Raw genomic sequence first — 19,410 nt, forward strand, 5'->3', positions numbered from 1 at the left:
GTTAACAAAAATACTGACTAGAAAAGTTTCCAGATAGACCTTGAAGAGAAGATTAACCTCTCAGTTCCATCAAGAACTGTTGATCAACTAGAGGCAGAAGTAGAATTACTCAATAAAAATGTACAACAAGCTGCTTGGAACAACAGCACGAACAGTGTTGAAAGAATAAAAGGAAATAACTACCCGAAAGAAATCAGAGAAATGGTAACCGAAAAACGAAAACTGAGACGCAAGTGGCATCAGTCTAGAGCACCAGTTGATAAAACTAGATTAAATAATGCCACACAAAAATTAAAAAGAGAAATTCAAAAAATTAAAAACGAATCGGTTAGCACCTACCTAAGTGAACTATCAAATGATAGCGCTACTGATTACTCATTGTGGAAGGCTACCAAACGATTAAAAAGGCCAATCTTACAGAATCCACCAATTAGAAATACTAATGGTAGCTGGGCAAGAAGCAATATACAAAAGGCCAACAGGTTTGCTGACCACCTAGAAAATACTTTTCAACCAAATGAAGAACAAGAAATAATTAACTGGGAGCTCCCTGATCAAGATGAAATGAAAAGAAGTATATTTGGAAATAAAAGAAAATATAAATCCAAAGAAAGCTCCTTAATTTGATCTAATTACTGGGGAAGTGGTAAAGCAACTTCCAAGGAAAGCTATAATAAAATTAACACATCTTATAAACGCTTCCTTTAGGCTGAGGTACATACCAAAGTTATGGAAGGTGGCAGAAATTATAATGACACTAAAACCAGGAAAACCTCCACCAGAAGCTTCTTCATATAGGCCTATTTCACTGTTACCTGTCATGTCTAAATTATACGAAAAAATTCTCTTGAAGAGACTAAAACCGATTATAGAAGAAAAAAATCTAATTCCTAATCACCAGTTTGGGTTTAGAGCAAGCCACTCAACGATAGATCAGGTGCATAGAATAACAGATATAGTAGAAAAAGCTCTAGAAGAAGGAAAAGTCTGTTCCGCAATTTTCCTCGATGTAGCGCAGGCTTTTAACAAAGTGTGGCATGACGGATTATATCATAAAATGAGATGCTACTTACCAAAACAATATTCTGAACTACTAGAATCATATATATCTGACAGATACTTTCGAGTTAAATATGAGGAAGCATACTCAGAATTAAGAGAAGTTAAAGCTGGAGTTCCACAAGGAAGTGTCCTGGGGCCAGTGCTATACCTGCTCTATACCAGCGATATTCCATCATTAGAACCTAACACAATTGCGACATTTGCAAACGACACATGCATTTTAGCAGTCAGACAAAACCACGAGGATGCAGCAACCAAGCTACAGAACTCTGTTGAACAAATTAACATCTGGACCAGGCGATGGCGTATCAAATTAAATGAAACAAAATCTGTTCATGTCAATTTTACTAACAAAAGAGAACATATCCCAGTTAGTATAAATAGAAACCAAATACCTTATGCAAATACTGTAAAATATTTGGGTATGACATTAGATTCCAAGCTACGTTGGAAAGCACATATTAAGAAAAAAAAAAAGAGGAATTAGAAATTCGTTATTTTAAAAATGGACTAAAAAACTGAATTTTGAAGCTCTATAACTCAAAACAATTGATTTCTGAGCCTTTGACACTGAGAACTTTTGATCAGCATGACTGAAGCTAACTTTCTGTAAAGTTTCTGCCAATTTAACTGAAACCACTTTTACATAAGTAAATAAATATAGTAAGATAAATAAATATACCAGGAATCTTTGCACAACTACAACAACCTATGAGACTAAGAGTTGCATCTTATGTCACATTTCAGGGACATTCATCTTTGTGCCTATTTAAATTTTTTTAGTGTTACTTTCTGTTATTGTTGTGCTTTAATGTTATTGTATTAGATAGTTCTTGAGAATGTATTAATGCCATGAAAAATATATGTTACTTAATATGTTTTATTTTTTGTCACAAATTAAACAAATAATTCAAAAATGATTTTTAATTTGAAAACTCTCAGTGGCATAACATTTTTTCTTTAAAAAATTGAGACTATTAGCCTATGCTTGCCAATGATCAATATAAAATTCTTTATTGTAAGTCAAAAAATGCACAATAACCAACTCTAAAAACCCACCAAATTTCATTTGCATATGTCAACCAGTTTCAGAGCAATAAATAAATTGTTAGTTTGTACAAAACATTTCAACACCCTGGATTTTGGAATAGGAAGCATTTGTGGACATACATTTATATAGCAAACTGTCATTATTTTTCATGCAGAATCGCACGTTAGTTGCACTCAAACTCTGTATATTTTATAAATATGTATTATTTTAGACAAAAACAGATACTTTGAACCTCTGTAACTCAGAAACAATTGATTTCTACCAATAAAGTTTCAGCCAATTTAACTGAAACCACTTTTATATAAGAAAAGTCCCGGGATCCTTTAAGAAAGACTTAAACAAGTTAAAGGTAAATATTATACCACTCTTGTCATGTAGTATAAGAATCAGTGTTGAATTTTGTAATAATTATATGTTAATAATTTTCCATCAATAAATAAATAAAATCTTTTGAAAACTTTTGAAATTATGAATACTAAAATCTATTCCCTACTTCAGTAGTTTTACCATTATATCTACATTTAATATACAGTAGTGTTGTTTTCTGGTATTATTTCAGCAACATATTTAAGAAATACATTTAATGAATCTAAAGATTATAATTAGTTGGTTAAAATTGATAAGATTTGGTAAATTAAATTCACATCTACATACAATAATTTAGCCTCATATATAAAAATACACTTGAGTTTCAAGACAATAGAGAGATATTGCAGAGTCAATTTTGCACTTGCTGTAATACAGCACGCGTTATTTTGACAATAGAGCCTGCGCAGATGTGATATTTGGCTTACGCTGCGTTATTGAAAATAGGGCCTGCCGTTATTAGGGGAGCTGTTACGTTGTGCGGAATTCGTTGCGCTATTTTCTTTCTCAGGTTATGTATGTTGTTTGTCTTTCATTTAAACCAAGTTTATTTGTAACAATTTTCTAAAATGAGTACATCAGATAGTAGCATAATGCAACAATATATTTAATAATTTGAGATAATGATTGAGGTGACAAATTGAATAAAAGCTGAAGATCTTTAAGCCTGCTGGGATATGCGAGCCTTCTTATCACTCCTCAAAACAAAAATATAAGGGCATAATTTCAAAAGTAATGTGGAATACAAATGCATTTACCACTAACAGAGTTTCTAGTATTGGTATGAATAAAATTTGGTAGGCGTAAAGCCCTTGCAAATGTAGGAATATCTTGTCTGCTAAATCTAAAATTTATTTTTACATCTCCTTTCAACATGTTTTCTAAATTAAATTCTTGATTTTGTGGATGGAATACATGTTCACCCACAATGTTATTTAAAATGATAAACTCTACATCATCATCATAGCATTTGCTAAAATAAGTGCTTGTAAATCATGATCCATTTTCAAAATTTTTTGCGAACAAATGAAAGAAAACATAAACACTGTAAATAACGCAACAAAGTATGCATAAGCTCAATAGTAATATCTCTATTTTTGATGTGTCAGCCGTATGTCAAAACTGTCGAAATAGCGCAGTGTAAATAGTGCAACGCAGGCACTGTTAACTTTGCAATAACTCTCTAATAATCCATCCAAAAAATGTAGATTTGGAAATAAATCATATGCATTTTAAAAACTGTAAATCTGCTTTTGTGTTGTACATTTTAATAAAATACTGCTTCATCCTCAAATATAAGCTGTAACTACTACACTGGACTGTCAGGAACAAGTTTTATAGCTTTTAGAACTGTATTTTGGGTAAGGTTACAATTTGGATATTGACAACTGATTCTATAGTCCTGCTGTTAAAAAAAAAATAGAAAATACAGCTGAAAATGAACCCAAAAACTTTAAAAAAGAAAAATTTGCTACAAAAGCAAAAACCAAAATATTAGCATTGAAATGGAAAGATGGAAAGACAGAAGGAAAGTATGCAAAATTAATAACAACTCCAGAATAAAGAACACTAAAAAATAAATTGTACAATAGCATATTATCAAAAATCTAGATATTTATGATATTGAGTACACAAATTAAAAAAAAATCAATCTATTGGATACTGCAGATACATTTAATGATGCAGTGCCAATATTCTTTAAACAATAAATAACTAAAAAGCTAAAATGCTTCACAGTCAGTAAGTTATGTTTTGTATAAAAATATCTAATATTTTTAGCATTTGTTCTATTGTAGTTTTTTAATAAATATTGTTAAAGTAGCCTAATCACATTAGTTCAGTTATTTTTTTGTGGCATTTTAATATTATTTATTGTCTTTCATCCGAATTAACCACAATTTCATTTAAAAATAAGTTTATTTTGGTGTTTTGATTTTTCAACTTCAGGAATTGGTTTAGATTTCCTAATTGTGGTTATCCCAATAAAGATAGTAAATAATAAAATGAACTTTAAAAGTATCACACACAAGCTTTGAATTTATTGGAAGTAGGAGTGAATCATCAGTGCAAAAGAAAATGATTTTATAAAAAAATTAAAGTGTAGTTGATACATTGTAGCACCTTGCAGTCTTCAACCACTATGTTTTGACAAATATGAAATTTTGTAAGATTTATAGTTGGTGTGTATCTAAAGAGATAAAAATTAAAAACTTTTGAGAAATACCTTTAAAACTAAATTCAAAAATAATTCTGCCTACAAAAATGTTTGTCTTCCTGATAGTGTTTATCAATATTAATGCCTTAAGTATATTTTGGGGTAAATATCTATACATAGATTAATAAACATACATAAATACATAATAGATATTCATAAAAAAATATTCTTTGTTTTTTATAAACATCTTTTATTTATCCTCACACACCTAGGTAATGTATGTATTATTACTGTGATTCTGATAGAAATTAAAAATAACAGTTATGTGAAAACAGCAATCACTCGTAGCAGTGATACTTGAAAATCAAATTTTAGCTCATCATTATACCACAACTAATATTATTTTACCCGTACATTATTTATATAATGGTCTTGAGATATGCAAATAATGATTGCCAATTAGGAGTCGGTACCGACAGTACGAAATTTTATTTTTCGTCTGCGGACATGTGGCCTGTAAATCATAATGCTTCAATTCCAATATTGTTAAAATAGTTCATAATTTTGTAAAAGTCTTTCTTTTGCCTAAAAACACTACATCACCATCACTGTTTTTACCAATACCACTTGTACCACTACAATTCTAAGTTTTGACAGTTATTTCATAATTATACATAAAGTAGTTGACGTTTCTGGCAATTTCTAAGGTAATGCTGTTATTTTTGAATAACGTCACAACACATAAGAATTACTTTACTTTATTTATTAATATGTAGAGCACCACTTAATTTAATTCTTTTTATTTGTTATTAACGACACTAAAATTATCTTATTAAATATATACTTATAATATATTCAGAGGTCTCTTTAATATTATTTATTAAAAATATTGCCAGTGCCTACTATACAAGCAAAATAGTTCTCGAGAAATTGCCCATAATACAGTTTTCTTTAAAAACATTTTATATATGTTAGGGTTAGGATACTGATAGATGGTTCCATAGGTATATGTATATTACTTAAAAGCATAATAATATAAACTTTCATCCAACAAAAATGTGTAGGCATCACATTATTAGATTTATTTAAATAATTAGTTAGAACATGAAACTCTTGTGGAAATTGTATTGAAAACTAACAAATATACAATCAATTCAAAAAGAAATCTTTGTTTCAATAATAATTTTTTGATGAGGCATGACAATATCCATGGGATATAGAAGCGTGCCTCTATATTCGTTGAAATATATAGATATAACTATAACAAACTCCTTTAAAATATCCACTTAGCTAACATGATGAATAAAAATAGATAAACTTCTACGAGTTTCCAACACACAAACATGGCAATTATTACCTTTTGAGAACAAAAGTTGTATTCAATAATTGATTTACCCTTTAACCCTGGAAGCTCACATCTGCTCCTAAGATTGAGAACTGAGATACCCTGCCCATATCGATAGACATTAGACATATACATAATAAGAGATACCAATCCATCCCATCCAGACATTTAGCTTAATGTATCATGCGAAGCAACAATTGATGCGAGGAAGCAAGTTGATACCATGATGGCACTTCATGTAAATTAGGCATAAGGAACAAATTGTGTCTATACTATTGCTAGGGTATAAGAAAATTGGGGAAATGTCGTCTGTTGACCCAAGGTGAAGTGGAAAGAGAAGTCGAAAATTGATTTGCTAATGAAAACAATGAGGATGATGGTCAAGATATTTTTGGTGCCGATTCCGAATCTAACGAGGATTATGTCGAAGAACAAAAATCCCATACCGATACTTACTGAAAAAAAGTAAACAAAATAATAGTAAAGCTGATCATGAACCAGTTAGAAATATTTCAAGTTTACTTGGAAAAGACGGGCATCGTTGGTTCTCAAAACAACCCGTAAGGCGTGGTCGTATAGCAGCCAGAAATATTGTTATGCATTTACCAGGCCCCAAAGGAAAAGCCTGTAACTTACTGTTTAATGAACAAATGTTAGATATTATCGTCCTTTGTACAAATGGAGAAAACAAGTGAAGCGCTGTGCAAAGTTACGCCAGATTGACAAATAAAACAGAAGTGAAAGCCTTCATTGGGTTATTATCATAATCTGCTTCATTACGTGTTTCTAACTCTAACCAGAGAACAACCGAAAACATGTGTGTTTGTCTGAGAGAAATAATCTGTACTTATCTGTCTATACTTTTTTAAGGAATATATTATAACCTTTCGAGACTGGCTGAATGACGAAAGTCAATGCCACAAAAAAAAAAAAAAAAAAAAAAAAAAAAAAAAAAAAAAACATGTGTGTTCGATTATTCTATGCTCTAACCTTGATGAACTTTGGTCCCTAAAATTTGAGAATGGTGTATTTCGTGCTATGATGTCGCAGCAAAGGTTTGAATTTCTAGCTGTATGCCTAAGGTTTGATGATAAAGAAATAAGAGTAATAAGAAAAATAGTGAATAAGTTTGCACCCATACGCGGATTATGGGAAATCTTTATAAGCAACTGTACATCATACTACACTCCTTTTGAGTGTTGTACTATCGATGAACAGCTCGTAGGATTCAGGTGGAAACGCCCATTTAAAATTTATATGAGTAGTAAGCGTTTAATATGGAATAAAGATAATGATGATGAATGACTCTAAAACATTTTATATGTTTAACGCTATTTCATATAATGGAAAAGTCCAAACAGAATAAAGTGAGTGTCAGCTTTTTATGTTTGAAAATTGCCGGAACCAATCGAAATATAACAGTCAGTACCTCTGGCTGATCAAATGATAGGCTTGGGTACACTGAAAAAAAAAAAATAAACGAGACATTCCACCGTCCTTTCTCCGTAAAAAAGTAGGTACATCATTATTCACATTTGACGAAAATAAAACTCCTCTATTACACTCCAAAGCCCAAAAAAATTGTTCTTTTGCTGTCAAAATTACATCACGATAATTCGTTAAATGCTGTTACAGGAAAACGAAACCTTATACACACTCATAATGAATCAAAAGGAGATACATTTGACCAACTATGCAATTCTCATACTGCATCACAAAAATCCAGATGATGGCCACTAATAATTTTTTCAATATGCTTGATGCAAGTGGTATAAATGCAATGGTTCTCTTTTCTCTAGCAAATCCTGATTGAAAGGAAAATATATCTAATAATAGAATATCATTTCTGAAATCTTTGGGGATGGCTTTAATTGAACCACTGTGGCAGACTTCAAACACTCAGGCAAAAAATTTGTGGCATTCTTCAAGTTGAAAACCTTCCAACATATCACACGTTTAGTAAAGAAAATTAGCTGTTATTTGTGTAAAGGAAAGATAGAAAAACGAAGCATGCATGCTCAGCTTGCCTTAAAGCATACTGCATGTAGCTAAACTATGTTGTGGTTATCAAAATGAGTAAAATTGAAATATCTGGCTAAGAATGAATGAGTTCTAAAATCAAAAAATGTTACCTGTTATTAGAAATACCATTTTGTAGTTAAATTAAGGTAAACTATTTTGAATGTTTCTAGAAAATGTTTTTTCAATATTTTTTTTGTATTGCTACAATTAAGAGAGAAATTATTGATTTGATTAGTCTTGTGTATTCAATAGTGATTAGACAGTACCTGGAAATCATGAAATATTTACTTTTCTTTTATTTCTTCACAATAATCATTGGCTATCTGATACCCATGTATGCAGTTTATGCTAAAAAAAAAGCAAAAAAATAGGTGGGACCTTCCAGGGTTAATTTCGATTCACTTTATTTAAAAATTGAGTTTCCCACATTATTGTCAAGTGTATACACATCCTACTTACCAATATGACTAATAAAATCCGGAATTTTCTTTCATCATAATTTTTGTGTCTATTCCTATGTGGGTTTGTAGTTTAATAAATGCACAGAAATGTCAAAAAAACTTTAATATAAATTCTAAAAAATATATAATATATGTGTACCAAAACTCGATTTTTTCCATAAAATATGTGTGACCAAACGAATTTAAATGCCATGTAGGAATTATTTAAGTATAGTAGAATTGTGGACAACACTTTAACATCATTTCAATTTATTGCATTTTTTGGGTATCTACTTCTAATTCACGATTTTTTCTATCGTTGTAGCAATTCTGTACCACCTGATGGAAGGTTGTAACATAGTAACATCCAAGTAACCTCAGGGGACCTAATATGACAGTCTGTATAATGACTTCAATAGGTCGAAGGGCAGGTGTCATACCAACGCAAAGAGAAGTTAGGATAGTTGACTCAAATCCATAATAACTAAAGAATTTTCCAACCTGAAACATAAAATTTATTAAAAATATCAAAATGTCTGAAATTTGCTGTCAAATATTTGAAATGGATGGGATAATCTAGTAATTTACATACCAGTGCATCATCTAGCAGTCTTTTCGCAACATCATCAGGATTAGCTAATCCACCAGCTTCAGATATAATTCTTGTTTCTTCAGGTTTGTTTTTATTTTCATTGGCAAATCCAGGGGTGTCTGTATCCGGAGGCAATGCTAATGTAACAGAGATGTTATAGGGTTTTGCTTCCATGTGCACAGCTTCTGCAAGTCCCCTTACTGCAAACTTACAACCTGAGTATACTGATAATCCATAAATTCCCATTAAAGAAGCTTGTGAACCTGTAAGAACTACAATTCCATCCTTTCTTTCTTTTAATCTGGGCAAGATAGATTTTACCGAATAAATACTTCCCAAGAAATTAACATCAATCAATTGTTTGATTTCTTGTAGTGTAAGATCTTCTGTTTTTCCACATATTGCCATTCCCGCACAATTTACCATCATATAAATGGGTCCTACCTGATCTTCTATTTGATTTATATTATTATCCAAACTTTCATAATCAGCAACATCTACAGAAAGTTTACTGATTATTTGTTGATCCGCATTTACAACATGCTTCTGTATATCTTGCTTGGCCTCTTCCAATCTATCAATATTTCTTGCAATAATTGTTACGTTAGCACCTTCTCGGGCTGCGAGCATGGCTACGCTTTTTCCAATTCCACTGGACCCTCCAATAACAACTACATGTTTTCCATAAATGCTTTTTTTGCGCAATGGTTGAAAAACCAGAGCCAACATGATAAAAACAAGGGTTGCTACAATTAGGATGGTTAATAGAATCATTCTATTTTCTAAATTTAGAGCGATCACTCCACTTGTTTTAGAAATAAAAATAAAACAGCCCTATGTAGTATTAACAAAAATAAATTCCTAAAACAATTATTCACATTAACAAATTCAGAACTTAAGACAAAACCACCTAACCAAATAAACAGTTTGACTGTTTGACAACATTTTACCGGAATCGATGACAATCGATACTTGTAGCATCGAAAATCATTCTGAGATAGTTTCAGCGAAAATAAGGTAATAATTCTGAAGTTACTTTCATAAATCATGACATATTTTTAATTTCCCTGAAATTGCTATAAAAAATTGCATTGAGGATTGAGAAATAACATAATATTATAGTGTCATATTCACCTTTGCCTACAATCGAAATGAGGAATCAATTACTATATGTGTAATAAGAAGTGTCTACTATTAGGCGTAATTAACCAATCTACAATTTATTTCTAAAAATTGTTTGTAATATATCTTTCCTCTATGTACCATTTGGCTAATTTTGAATTATTTTAAATAATTAAGAAGTCCTCTCAGTTCCTGTTACTCTATTTCCTTCGTAATATGATTTGAATAATCAGTTTTTGCCGTCTACATTTAGGTCCCTTTTAGTAACATTAAACAATGGTAACTTTGAATAACAAATAAAGAATAAAGTACTAAAAAAATATATTTAATTTAATGTTTCAACATGTGTCACTAGTTACACAAAATATGAGAAAATATAAATAAAAATTAATACTGCGTTAGAGCTCAAATATTGGACTGATGAATTTTTCTTCTGTTTCTTTTCTCTATAAGCTTGCAGCATTTTAGAAGCAGTATCACCTGGAGGATCCAGGCATTCAAACTCGCAGCATCTTTCACCAACTCGGAACTTTTTACAAAACTAGAAAATGTAAGGAAATCATTACATATACCATATACATGCTTTTATTTTTAATATTATTCCTAAATTTACACCACATATTTAAATATTTTTGATGGTAACATTTGTCTTTGTTCTATACTAACTCTATCCATGTATTACTCATAACTTGCAGCCCTCTTAAAGTATTAATAGATGAATACGTTTTTGATAAGAAATTTTCTTGCGGCATCTTGATACAGTTTACTATTTTTACTGGGAATAAGCCACAATTTTACCAATAAGTTTATTTTAACGGTTCGGTTACCACTTCGGAAATCGTTGTCAAAATACAAAACATTAATAAATTAAACAAATTCTGTTTTTGTTACTTGGTAAAAAATTCTTCTAGTAATTTAATTTTTGCTGACTTGTTCATCTTGACAATTCAGACATATCCACTCCTGTTCTAGCACTCTAACGAGTAAAACGTGTACCAAGTACAATTAAAATCCAGTTTGCCTTATCGGTAGTAATTAGTGCTTAATTTAGATTTAATAGTGTAATTTCGAAAAGTGATTTTTAGAGAAGTTTTGTACGTATTGTTTTCACTACATTATTAAATCATATAAATTATATTTAATTATATTTAGGTGCATGCCAGAGACTGGTTTTACTGGTCTGCTGGTTTTTGCTGGCCATCCAACTCAATGGCTTTTAATACAATTCTGATAGCAAAACCAGTTAAAGGAAGGATATTAAACGAGGTTACTGTCTGTATCTACATGAATAGTACAAATACAGACAATACTTCTACAGTTTCTACCTTAACCATGGCCCTTCAAAGATCTACAAACAACATTCCAGCAACTTCATATCACTCATACGCAAAATCTACACCAAAACCTTCTACATCTTTTCCAAAACTATAACAGGCAATAGTTCTCCACGCAGAATAAAACCTTAAACTTCTAGACTACGTTAAGGCCATTGGTGATATGATCGGACCAAAAATATTTCCTTTGCATCCAGAATATCTAACAATAGGATCTGCATTATCTAGTGAACTCAAATCTCGTTGATCAACTTCTGAAATCTCATCCAACGGTTCAAATCGAACCACTTATTCTAAGTATTCGAAAACTTGTCTCCCCAACAAAAAGAATAATAATTTCGAATATCTCTCCTTATATTCCCCATGACCTGGCCGAAAATGCAGTGAAGAGTCTTGGTTTTCAAATAGCCTCCCCCGTGCCCTACCTTAAAGCAGATCCCATCCTCAGGTTCCGCCGTTAAGTATATGTTTTTCTTTCCTCTGATAATCTCGAGCTTCACACCTTCTTTGTTAATTTCTTTTGAAGGTAAAGATAATAGAATTTTTCTGTCTGCGGACAAGATGAAATGTTTCTTGTGCAAACAGTCGGGGCATGTTACTTCTAATTATCCCAATACTTCATCTGACAACTTATCATCTCAAAATTCTACTATTTCTCATGGCCTAACTCCCTCTATCGAATCAACGCCACAGCAACCGAATACACAATTTCCCTCTCATTCTGAACCGTGTTCTTCCCAAACAAATTTACTTTTTCTGTCATCCTCTCCAAAAAATTGCGAAAATGATACAATATCTGAAAAGTCAGATAAACTATGTTTAACTGATCAACTTTCACAGAAGAAGCCACGCTTATCTGCATCATCTATAAGCGATCGGAACCTTCAATCTGGGTAAAACCCACCAACAGAAAAAACGATGTTTCCTCCCAAAAACCAGTTCCTAGTTCCTCTAGCCCTTCCAATACAAAAAAGAAACGAAAACATAGTTCTTCTGTCGACCCCAGTCTATCCACTAACTCCAAGCAAGCAATACAAGAAGCCTATAAACAAAACAGTCCCTCCTGATAATATAATTGCCTTTATCGAGAACACTTACGGTAGCTGTGACCCTGTCTCAGAAGCATTCAAATTCACAACAGATACTAAATCACTCATTCAAACTTGGCAATCAATAAACCCAACTTTTAAAGAAAGATCTACAAAAGAGAAAGATCTACAATCAGAATTACACGCTTAATTAAAAAAATTACAGATGATTCTGAAAGTATAGACAGTCTTGATAATTCCCAGGATGCTTGTAATATAGAATACCTGTCCGATAGTTCACAAAACTAGCAAAAATCCAAGCACTGTACATTTAATTTTAGCCTTCACACTGATACAATGGAACTGTGATGAATTTTATCCTCGTCGACCACGCCTTGAACAGCTTATTGCTGAGTTTTCTCCTGACTTCCTATGCCTACACGAAACAAATGTCACTGATAAATACTCGGACAAAAAAAAAATTTACTGATTACCACTATATTCGAACAACCCAACTTCGTGCCAGTGGCGGAGCATCAGTTTTTGTTTCCACTGATATTTTCCGTAAAGAATTTCCGCTAAACACAAACCTCGAAGCTATAGCCGTTACAGCTTGGTGTCCCTAAAAAATTACAATTTGTTGCATATACATCCCTTCAAACTACTGTTTAATAAGTTCCAATCTTGAAGATTTAACTTCTCAGCTTCCTACACCTTTTATTTTAACAGGTGACTTTAATGCACATAATACTGTGTGGGGTTCCGAAAACACATTTGAAAGAGGTAAAACAATCGAAAATGTCCTAAATAATGTAAATATAAACTTACTAAATTCAGGAAGTAGTACATACTTTCACATCCAAACAGGTAGTTTCTCTTCCATAGATTTATCTTTCTGTAATCCCGGAATATTTCCTTTACCTTCATGGTACACATTAAACAGCCTCTATGATAGTAATCATTTTCCTATTCGCATCTCCGACAAGTCAAAATGCCAAGAATTATAACAAAATAGAAAATCACTCACGTAAACTGGGATCTTTTAAAAACCACTATTAACAAAAAAACCGATGAATTTTTTTAACAATGATATAGATAAAGATGTAAGACTATTGAATAACTGTTTAACTGAATCTGCTGAGGAATGTATTGGTAAATACGCGATTGATCCTTCCAGGAAACCTGTTCCGTGGTGGACTGAATCGTGCAAAATAGCTTTCAAACAATGCAAAAAAGCATTAAATAAATTGCGCAAAACCTGTACTACTAGGATCTAATAAATTTTAAAAAACTTAGGGCCAATTCAAATCGTATTTTAAAAGAAAGTCTCATGGAATCAATTCGTTAGTTCAATCACAAAAGACACTTCACCTGCGCTACTATGGTCAAAGATAAGACCTAGGAAAGGTCATAATACATCCAGCAAAATTGCCGCCATCTCCCTGCAGAATCTAATAGTTACCGATGATCAACATATTACAGATATCTTTGCCTTCCACTTTTCAGATAAATCAAATATTCCGAATCTTTCCAATAACTCAGATACCAACATATCCAGCCCCAAAATATTTTCTAACACTAGTTCCATTAATATTGAGTTCTATTAAGTTATGTAATAAGATCTGGTCTCAACGGTTTGGTGACAATCAACTACAATTCCTATCAGAAAGAATAACTCATCTCCAAATCTTGTAAAATAATATAGACCAATTTCTCTCACTTGCTCACTATGTAAACTGTTAAAAAGATGGTCACTAAACGCTTGCTACGGTATCTAGAAAGAAATAATAAATACTTTAGACCATAGTAGAGAGTTTAGAATGTTTACCGCTTTTTTTCCCTGCTGCGTTCTGTTTTCGATGTCTTTTTTGGTAGTGCCGTCTTTAGATATTATAGATCCGAGATATTGATATTCATTACATGTTTGTGTGTTTCTAATTTATAACTCTGGATCTTCTTTATCATCTCGTATTTTAAGATACTCTGTCTTTGACATATTCATATTGAGGCCCCATTTTTCATATTCTTTCTTTACTTTTCTAAACATGTATTCCATGTCTTCCTCATCATTCGCTACGACTTACTACCTAATTTTTACTAATACTAATACTAATAATAATTTTTACTAACATAAATGACTTTTACTCATATATAGAACCACCAGTTAGGTACTCAATATATGCTGATGATATTATATTATACTTCTAAGACAGAGTCACAGCTACGACCAGCAATTTGCTACAAAACGCAATAAACAAAATATACACCTGATCTACCCGTGCTGGATTTGTATTTTCAGCTTCTAAATCCAAAGTAATTCAGTTTACCAAAAAGCATAGACCTAATCTACCTTCTATAACTTTAAACGGATTTCGGTTACAAACTATTTAACACTTCTTGGTATCACCTTTGACAAAAAAATCTTGTCTGGAGACAACATAATCAGGAACTTAATGGTGGCTACTCTTGGGAAGCTGATGAAGAATCTCTCCTTAAAATATATAGAGCAATAATTCGCTCTAAGCTAGACTATGGCAGTATTCTTCGTATGGCATTTAGTAGCTCCTTACTAAAGTCTCTAAACACGTTTCAAAATACATTCCTACGACTATGTCTTGGTGCTTTCAAATCAAGCCCCGCTGAAAGTGTTTGTGTTGAATATTCAGAGCCACCACTACATCTTAGAAGGTAGCAACTTCTACCTTCATATTTTATAAGAATATTAACAAACACAATTAACACGGTAATAAATCTAATCAATCCCATAGAACCTCTCCCTCCTTGGATGTACAATCTTTCAATATTCAATACTGATTTATGCAGATTCAATAAAATAGAAACCATAAAGTCAATCCTCAGAAAATCCTTCCGAAACATCCTTTGATGACAACACAATTTGATGAAATTTTAAACATTGATGCGTCCAAGAATGAAGACTGTTGTGGCTGCACTGTATTCACAATGACGATGACAATAAGCTCTGTGCGACTACCCATCTAGCCTACCTACTGCCTACCTAGGCATGAAAGACTTCAATCCACCCTACTTCAAATGAAAGCAAAACAATTGCCATTTGTACTGATTCTCTTTCCTCGATTTATTCCATAAGATGCATCTTCTCCAAAAATCCACTAATACAGGAAATACATAACATCTGTAACCAACTATATTCTGCTACATAACATTATTCTGCAATATAACAGTCATAATGATCTGGACTCCATCTCATGATGGTATATTGGGAAAAGCAGACCAGGCCGCTAAAGCAGCATATTCTTCTGACTCAACCTTCAAAGAGGTCCAAACTCATACGGATCTTAAGATATTGATAAAATAAAAAATTCTCAGTTCATGGATAGAAATGTGGAATAAAACAAAAACTAAGCTGCACGATGTTCAACCCAACTTATCTCGCGTCAATATGTACTCTCTGAACAGGAAAGAAAAATCAGTTATTCGCCGACTACGAATAGGGCATACACGTCTCACACATAGATACCTTATAGCATCAGAAAACCCTCCAGTATGCCACTACTGTAATACACCTCTTTCCATCAAACACGTGATAATGGACTGCTGCCAGTTTGATTCTTCGAGAAACAAGCACAACCTAAAAGAAAACTAGAAGACATTCTGAGAGTTCCAAATCGTTTTGACCGTGTTATTAAAAGAAACTATTCAGCTTGTACTTTCGGTAAACTCAACCGAAGCATATTAATTTAGCTAAACAGTGCATAGTGATAAGTTTTATTATTGAACTTTTAAACAAAAAATTGTTCATATCAAATGCTTGTATATAAAATATGTATAATGTTGTAAAGTGTATCCGTGTCAATGACTATAAGCTGTCGAGACACGATAATTTCAAATAAAACAAAATTCAGACATATATTATATATTTTAATGTAGGTGATTATAAAATAATATTGTCTGTATTTTTGAGTTGCGTTCCTGGAACGACTTTATTGAAAGATAGTTCATTCGATTACATGAAATCAACTTTAACCTAAGAATACCTTTCATAAAAATCATAGCATGTGATTTGTGTTTAAAAGACAACCATATGCAATGATGACAGTAAAATTATTCTCCTGTTAGTGATCCCATAGTAAATCATGAGGAAAAGACCAGGAAAAAATTTTATGATACTATCCCGATATGGATAATAATTCATTTTCATAATTGTATTTCGGAATTTTTTCGATAACCAGTCTCAGATTAGAAATTGAAACATTGAAACAAAAAATGTAATTTTTATTATAATTTATTTTGGCTTATTCTCGTATATAGAATATTTAGTAAAACACATACCACAAAGAAATAGTGGTTCAGAACCATTTTTGCATGATAGGATTTAAGTTATAACCATTGAGGCTCTATCATTTGGCAAAATGATGAAAGAAAAGATCCAAAAATAAAGGAAATGCCGATTCTGAGCACCATAAAAGTCTTATGAAACAATACATTATGTCAAACTGTTTCACGTCGCTGTGTGAAACGTCGCTATCCATTCTATATACTTCTCCTCTATCTGCTTATGTCTAAGCATATTTCGTCGTGTCAATTTTTCTCGCTCATTATTTTCTTTATTTTAGTTTCCCAGCTTGTTTTTTGTCTTCAACGGTTCCTCCTCTTGTTTCTAATTCTGGCTGCTTTCTAAATCGCAACTTAAATGAATAACTACATGCACGTGACACCTTAATTGTTGTTGTCCATCATCTTTCATAATTATCTTTTTGACCTCAATAATTTCTATTATATGTTGGTATTCCTCTCATAATTTTCTTGGCATACATTCCTAGTCATCTTTTCCTGTGCCAGTATTAGCTTGTCATCAGCGAATTGTAATGTATATTACACTTACTGTGTTGTTGATTGAATATTCTTTTTCCGATTTATTAGTCCATATTCAATATAATATGTTATTCAAGGGATCTCCTTTGTAGGTTTAATAATCGATGAGTTATTTGTGCCTTCTCCATTAATTTACATACTATAATTTTCGGTACATTATCATAGGCTTCATTTAGTTTTCCGTCTAATCGTTCTTGATACAGTATTCTGATGTTATCTTGTTAAAGGCCTGTTAAGTTATATTTATTGTTTCTGTATTGTCTATCGGTTAGTATTCGATTTCTTCTGTTTCTGATTTTGACTTGTAATATGATAAAAATTAAGTTTTGTCTGTAACAGGTGATGTCTGATGCGATTTCTACTCCTCTATATCGAATTGATGACTTGTGTTGCATGATTATATAGTCAGTTATTGATTTTTGTTGTCTGGTTGATTGTACCCTGTTACAGTAAACAAAATTATATAAAATATATTTCTTACTTACGTATGGAGGATCACAGTAAATTGCCTTGCACCACATTGGTTCACTGTGGTAACACACACACATCGTGCATACTGCAGGACCTGGTACATACAGTACTCCATGTTCAATGGTTTGTCCTTGGAAATCTGTGCAATCTTCTTCTATTGCTCCTATATTGAAAATATACAAAGCTTTATTAAAAAATCAATAAATATGTAAAATATGACATGGAATTCCAACACAACACAAAGTTAAAGGAAAGAAACAGATGAAAAGATCAGTCAAAAGAGTATAAATAATTTTTTTTAATTGAGTATTAACACTTTGTTGTCAATAGGTATTTCAAAAAAATCATTTCATAACTTCTTTAATTAAATGAAAATTGTTACCTCAATTAAGCCAATTAAATTAATTACGAAGCATCATTACAATCAATATTCCAAGCAGATCGTTTAAGAATGTCAAGGTAAAACTAATAGATGTCAATGGGAATGTCACATAAAGTATCTTAATGTTATGTACATATAGTTCAATGGCGTTAATCAATTTGGTGACAATTGACAAAAAGATGAGTTAAATCATTTAAATAAGGATATTTGGCTTACCTGCGTAATTTAGAGCATACAATAAACAAAATATCAAGATGACCCATTTCATTTTGACTTGCAGCGGTCTACCAAATCAAACAGTTTTTGAGTGGTCAATAACAAGTGATTATTCCCTTATTATCTTATTGCACTAGTTCAAGTTCGTAGACAATCACAGATGAACACAGTGTTGGACTAAAAAAAGTCACGTACGTTTTTATATAGTTCCAAAGCTATTTATTATTGAAATCATGGGTCAGCCTGTTGAGTATAAGGTTGAACAGAGTTCTCTCTCAAAACTAACCATTATCTTTTCTTCAGAACTGCCTATATTCAGTTTGTTCTCACTCTTTTCACGCTATGCAGTGTGTAGATGGTTTTCCTCTAAAGTCTTTGTCAGTTCTCAGTCGCCATTCGTATATTTTCTTTGTCTACGTGCCTTCATGACCATGGCCAGTTCAGTTCTACCTTACTACCCACTTCTTTGTTTGTATATTGTGTTTCCCTTATCCAATTTAGTTCCTCAGTCCTTTTTAGGTCATCAATTTTCTCTCATAGTTTTTTTTAATAAAGGAAATACTACAAAATGACATATATGTACAAAATGATATAGGCGGGTTATTTTGAATTTGTCGGACTTGACAGTTATACCACGCGGCCATAATGGTACCATATAAGCTATCAAATTTTGAACTCATCCATTCCTTCGTCTTGGTGTTATGGCCGATGAATTATTTATTTACAAATTTTATTGTTTTAAATATAGCTTTTGTCTTATATATACATAGGTTTCTTTTTTTCAGATACCAAAATGCCTCGTGATTTTAAACGAACGACTGATCAGCAATTTTTGAGTACGGTGTCAATGAAAAAAGCCATCAACAACAAACTTATAGATGAAGCTCCTCCTGGCACTTTAGGTGTAGCTCAACAATCAGGCTGGATGACCATCGAAATATTTATGAAATAGATTTCCATAGTTTTGTAA

At 32.0% G+C, this 19,410-nt stretch overlaps 3 protein-coding genes across 3 annotated transcripts in view; all 3 read right to left on the reverse strand.

The window, feature by feature from the left end:
- sina (E3 ubiquitin-protein ligase sina) overlaps positions 1-5,267 on the reverse strand; it is a 30,826-nt gene extending 25,559 nt beyond the window's left edge. Inside the window, exon 1 of the mRNA XM_072546713.1 lies at positions 5,049-5,267. The gene's annotated coding sequence lies outside the window, so the exon portion shown is untranslated. The remainder of the gene's footprint in view (positions 1-5,048) is intronic.
- A 3,281-nt stretch (positions 5,268-8,548) lies between these two features.
- On the reverse strand, positions 8,549-9,976 carry Kdsr (3-ketodihydrosphingosine reductase). Its single transcript, XM_072545872.1, has 2 exons — positions 9,034-9,976; positions 8,549-8,942 (listed from the first exon to the last, which is right to left on the reverse strand). Exons 1-2 carry the CDS (start codon positions 9,805-9,807, stop codon positions 8,712-8,714), a joined length of 1,005 nt encoding a protein of 334 aa, XP_072401973.1. The 5' UTR covers positions 9,808-9,976; the 3' UTR covers positions 8,549-8,711.
- A 483-nt stretch (positions 9,977-10,459) lies between these two features.
- LOC140452544 (integral membrane protein DGCR2/IDD-like) lies at positions 10,460-18,575 on the reverse strand. Its single transcript, XM_072546869.1, has 3 exons — positions 18,441-18,575; positions 17,857-18,005; positions 10,460-10,696 (listed from the first exon to the last, which is right to left on the reverse strand). The coding sequence occupies exons 1-3, from the start codon at positions 18,490-18,492 to the stop codon at positions 10,511-10,513; spliced, it is 387 nt and encodes a 128-aa protein (XP_072402970.1). The 5' UTR covers positions 18,493-18,575; the 3' UTR covers positions 10,460-10,510.
- Between the last annotated feature and the right edge of the window lie 835 nt (positions 18,576-19,410).

The sequence above is a fragment of the Diabrotica undecimpunctata genome, chromosome 10, assembly GCF_040954645.1.
Source record: "Diabrotica undecimpunctata isolate CICGRU chromosome 10, icDiaUnde3, whole genome shotgun sequence".
NCBI classification, from domain to species: domain Eukaryota; kingdom Metazoa; phylum Arthropoda; class Insecta; order Coleoptera; family Chrysomelidae; genus Diabrotica; species Diabrotica undecimpunctata.

Coding starts and splice junctions, on each gene's coding strand:
- LOC140452544 (XM_072546869.1), bottom strand. CDS start 18,492: ATGAAATGGGTCATCTTGATATTTTGTTTATTGTATGCTCTAAATTAC. Junction 18,006..18,440: donor GTATGCTCTAAATTACGCAG/GTAAGCCAAATA, acceptor TTTTCAATATAG/GAGCAATAGAAGAAGATTGC. Junction 10,697..17,856: donor TTTACTGTGATCCTCCATAC/GTAAGTAAGAAA, acceptor TACATTTTCTAG/TTTTGTAAAAAGTTCCGAGT.
- Kdsr (XM_072545872.1), bottom strand. CDS start 9,807: ATGATTCTATTAACCATCCTAATTGTAGCAACCCTTGTTTTTATCATG. Junction 8,943..9,033: donor GACTGCTAGATGATGCACTG/GTATGTAAATTA, acceptor TTTATGTTTCAG/GTTGGAAAATTCTTTAGTTA.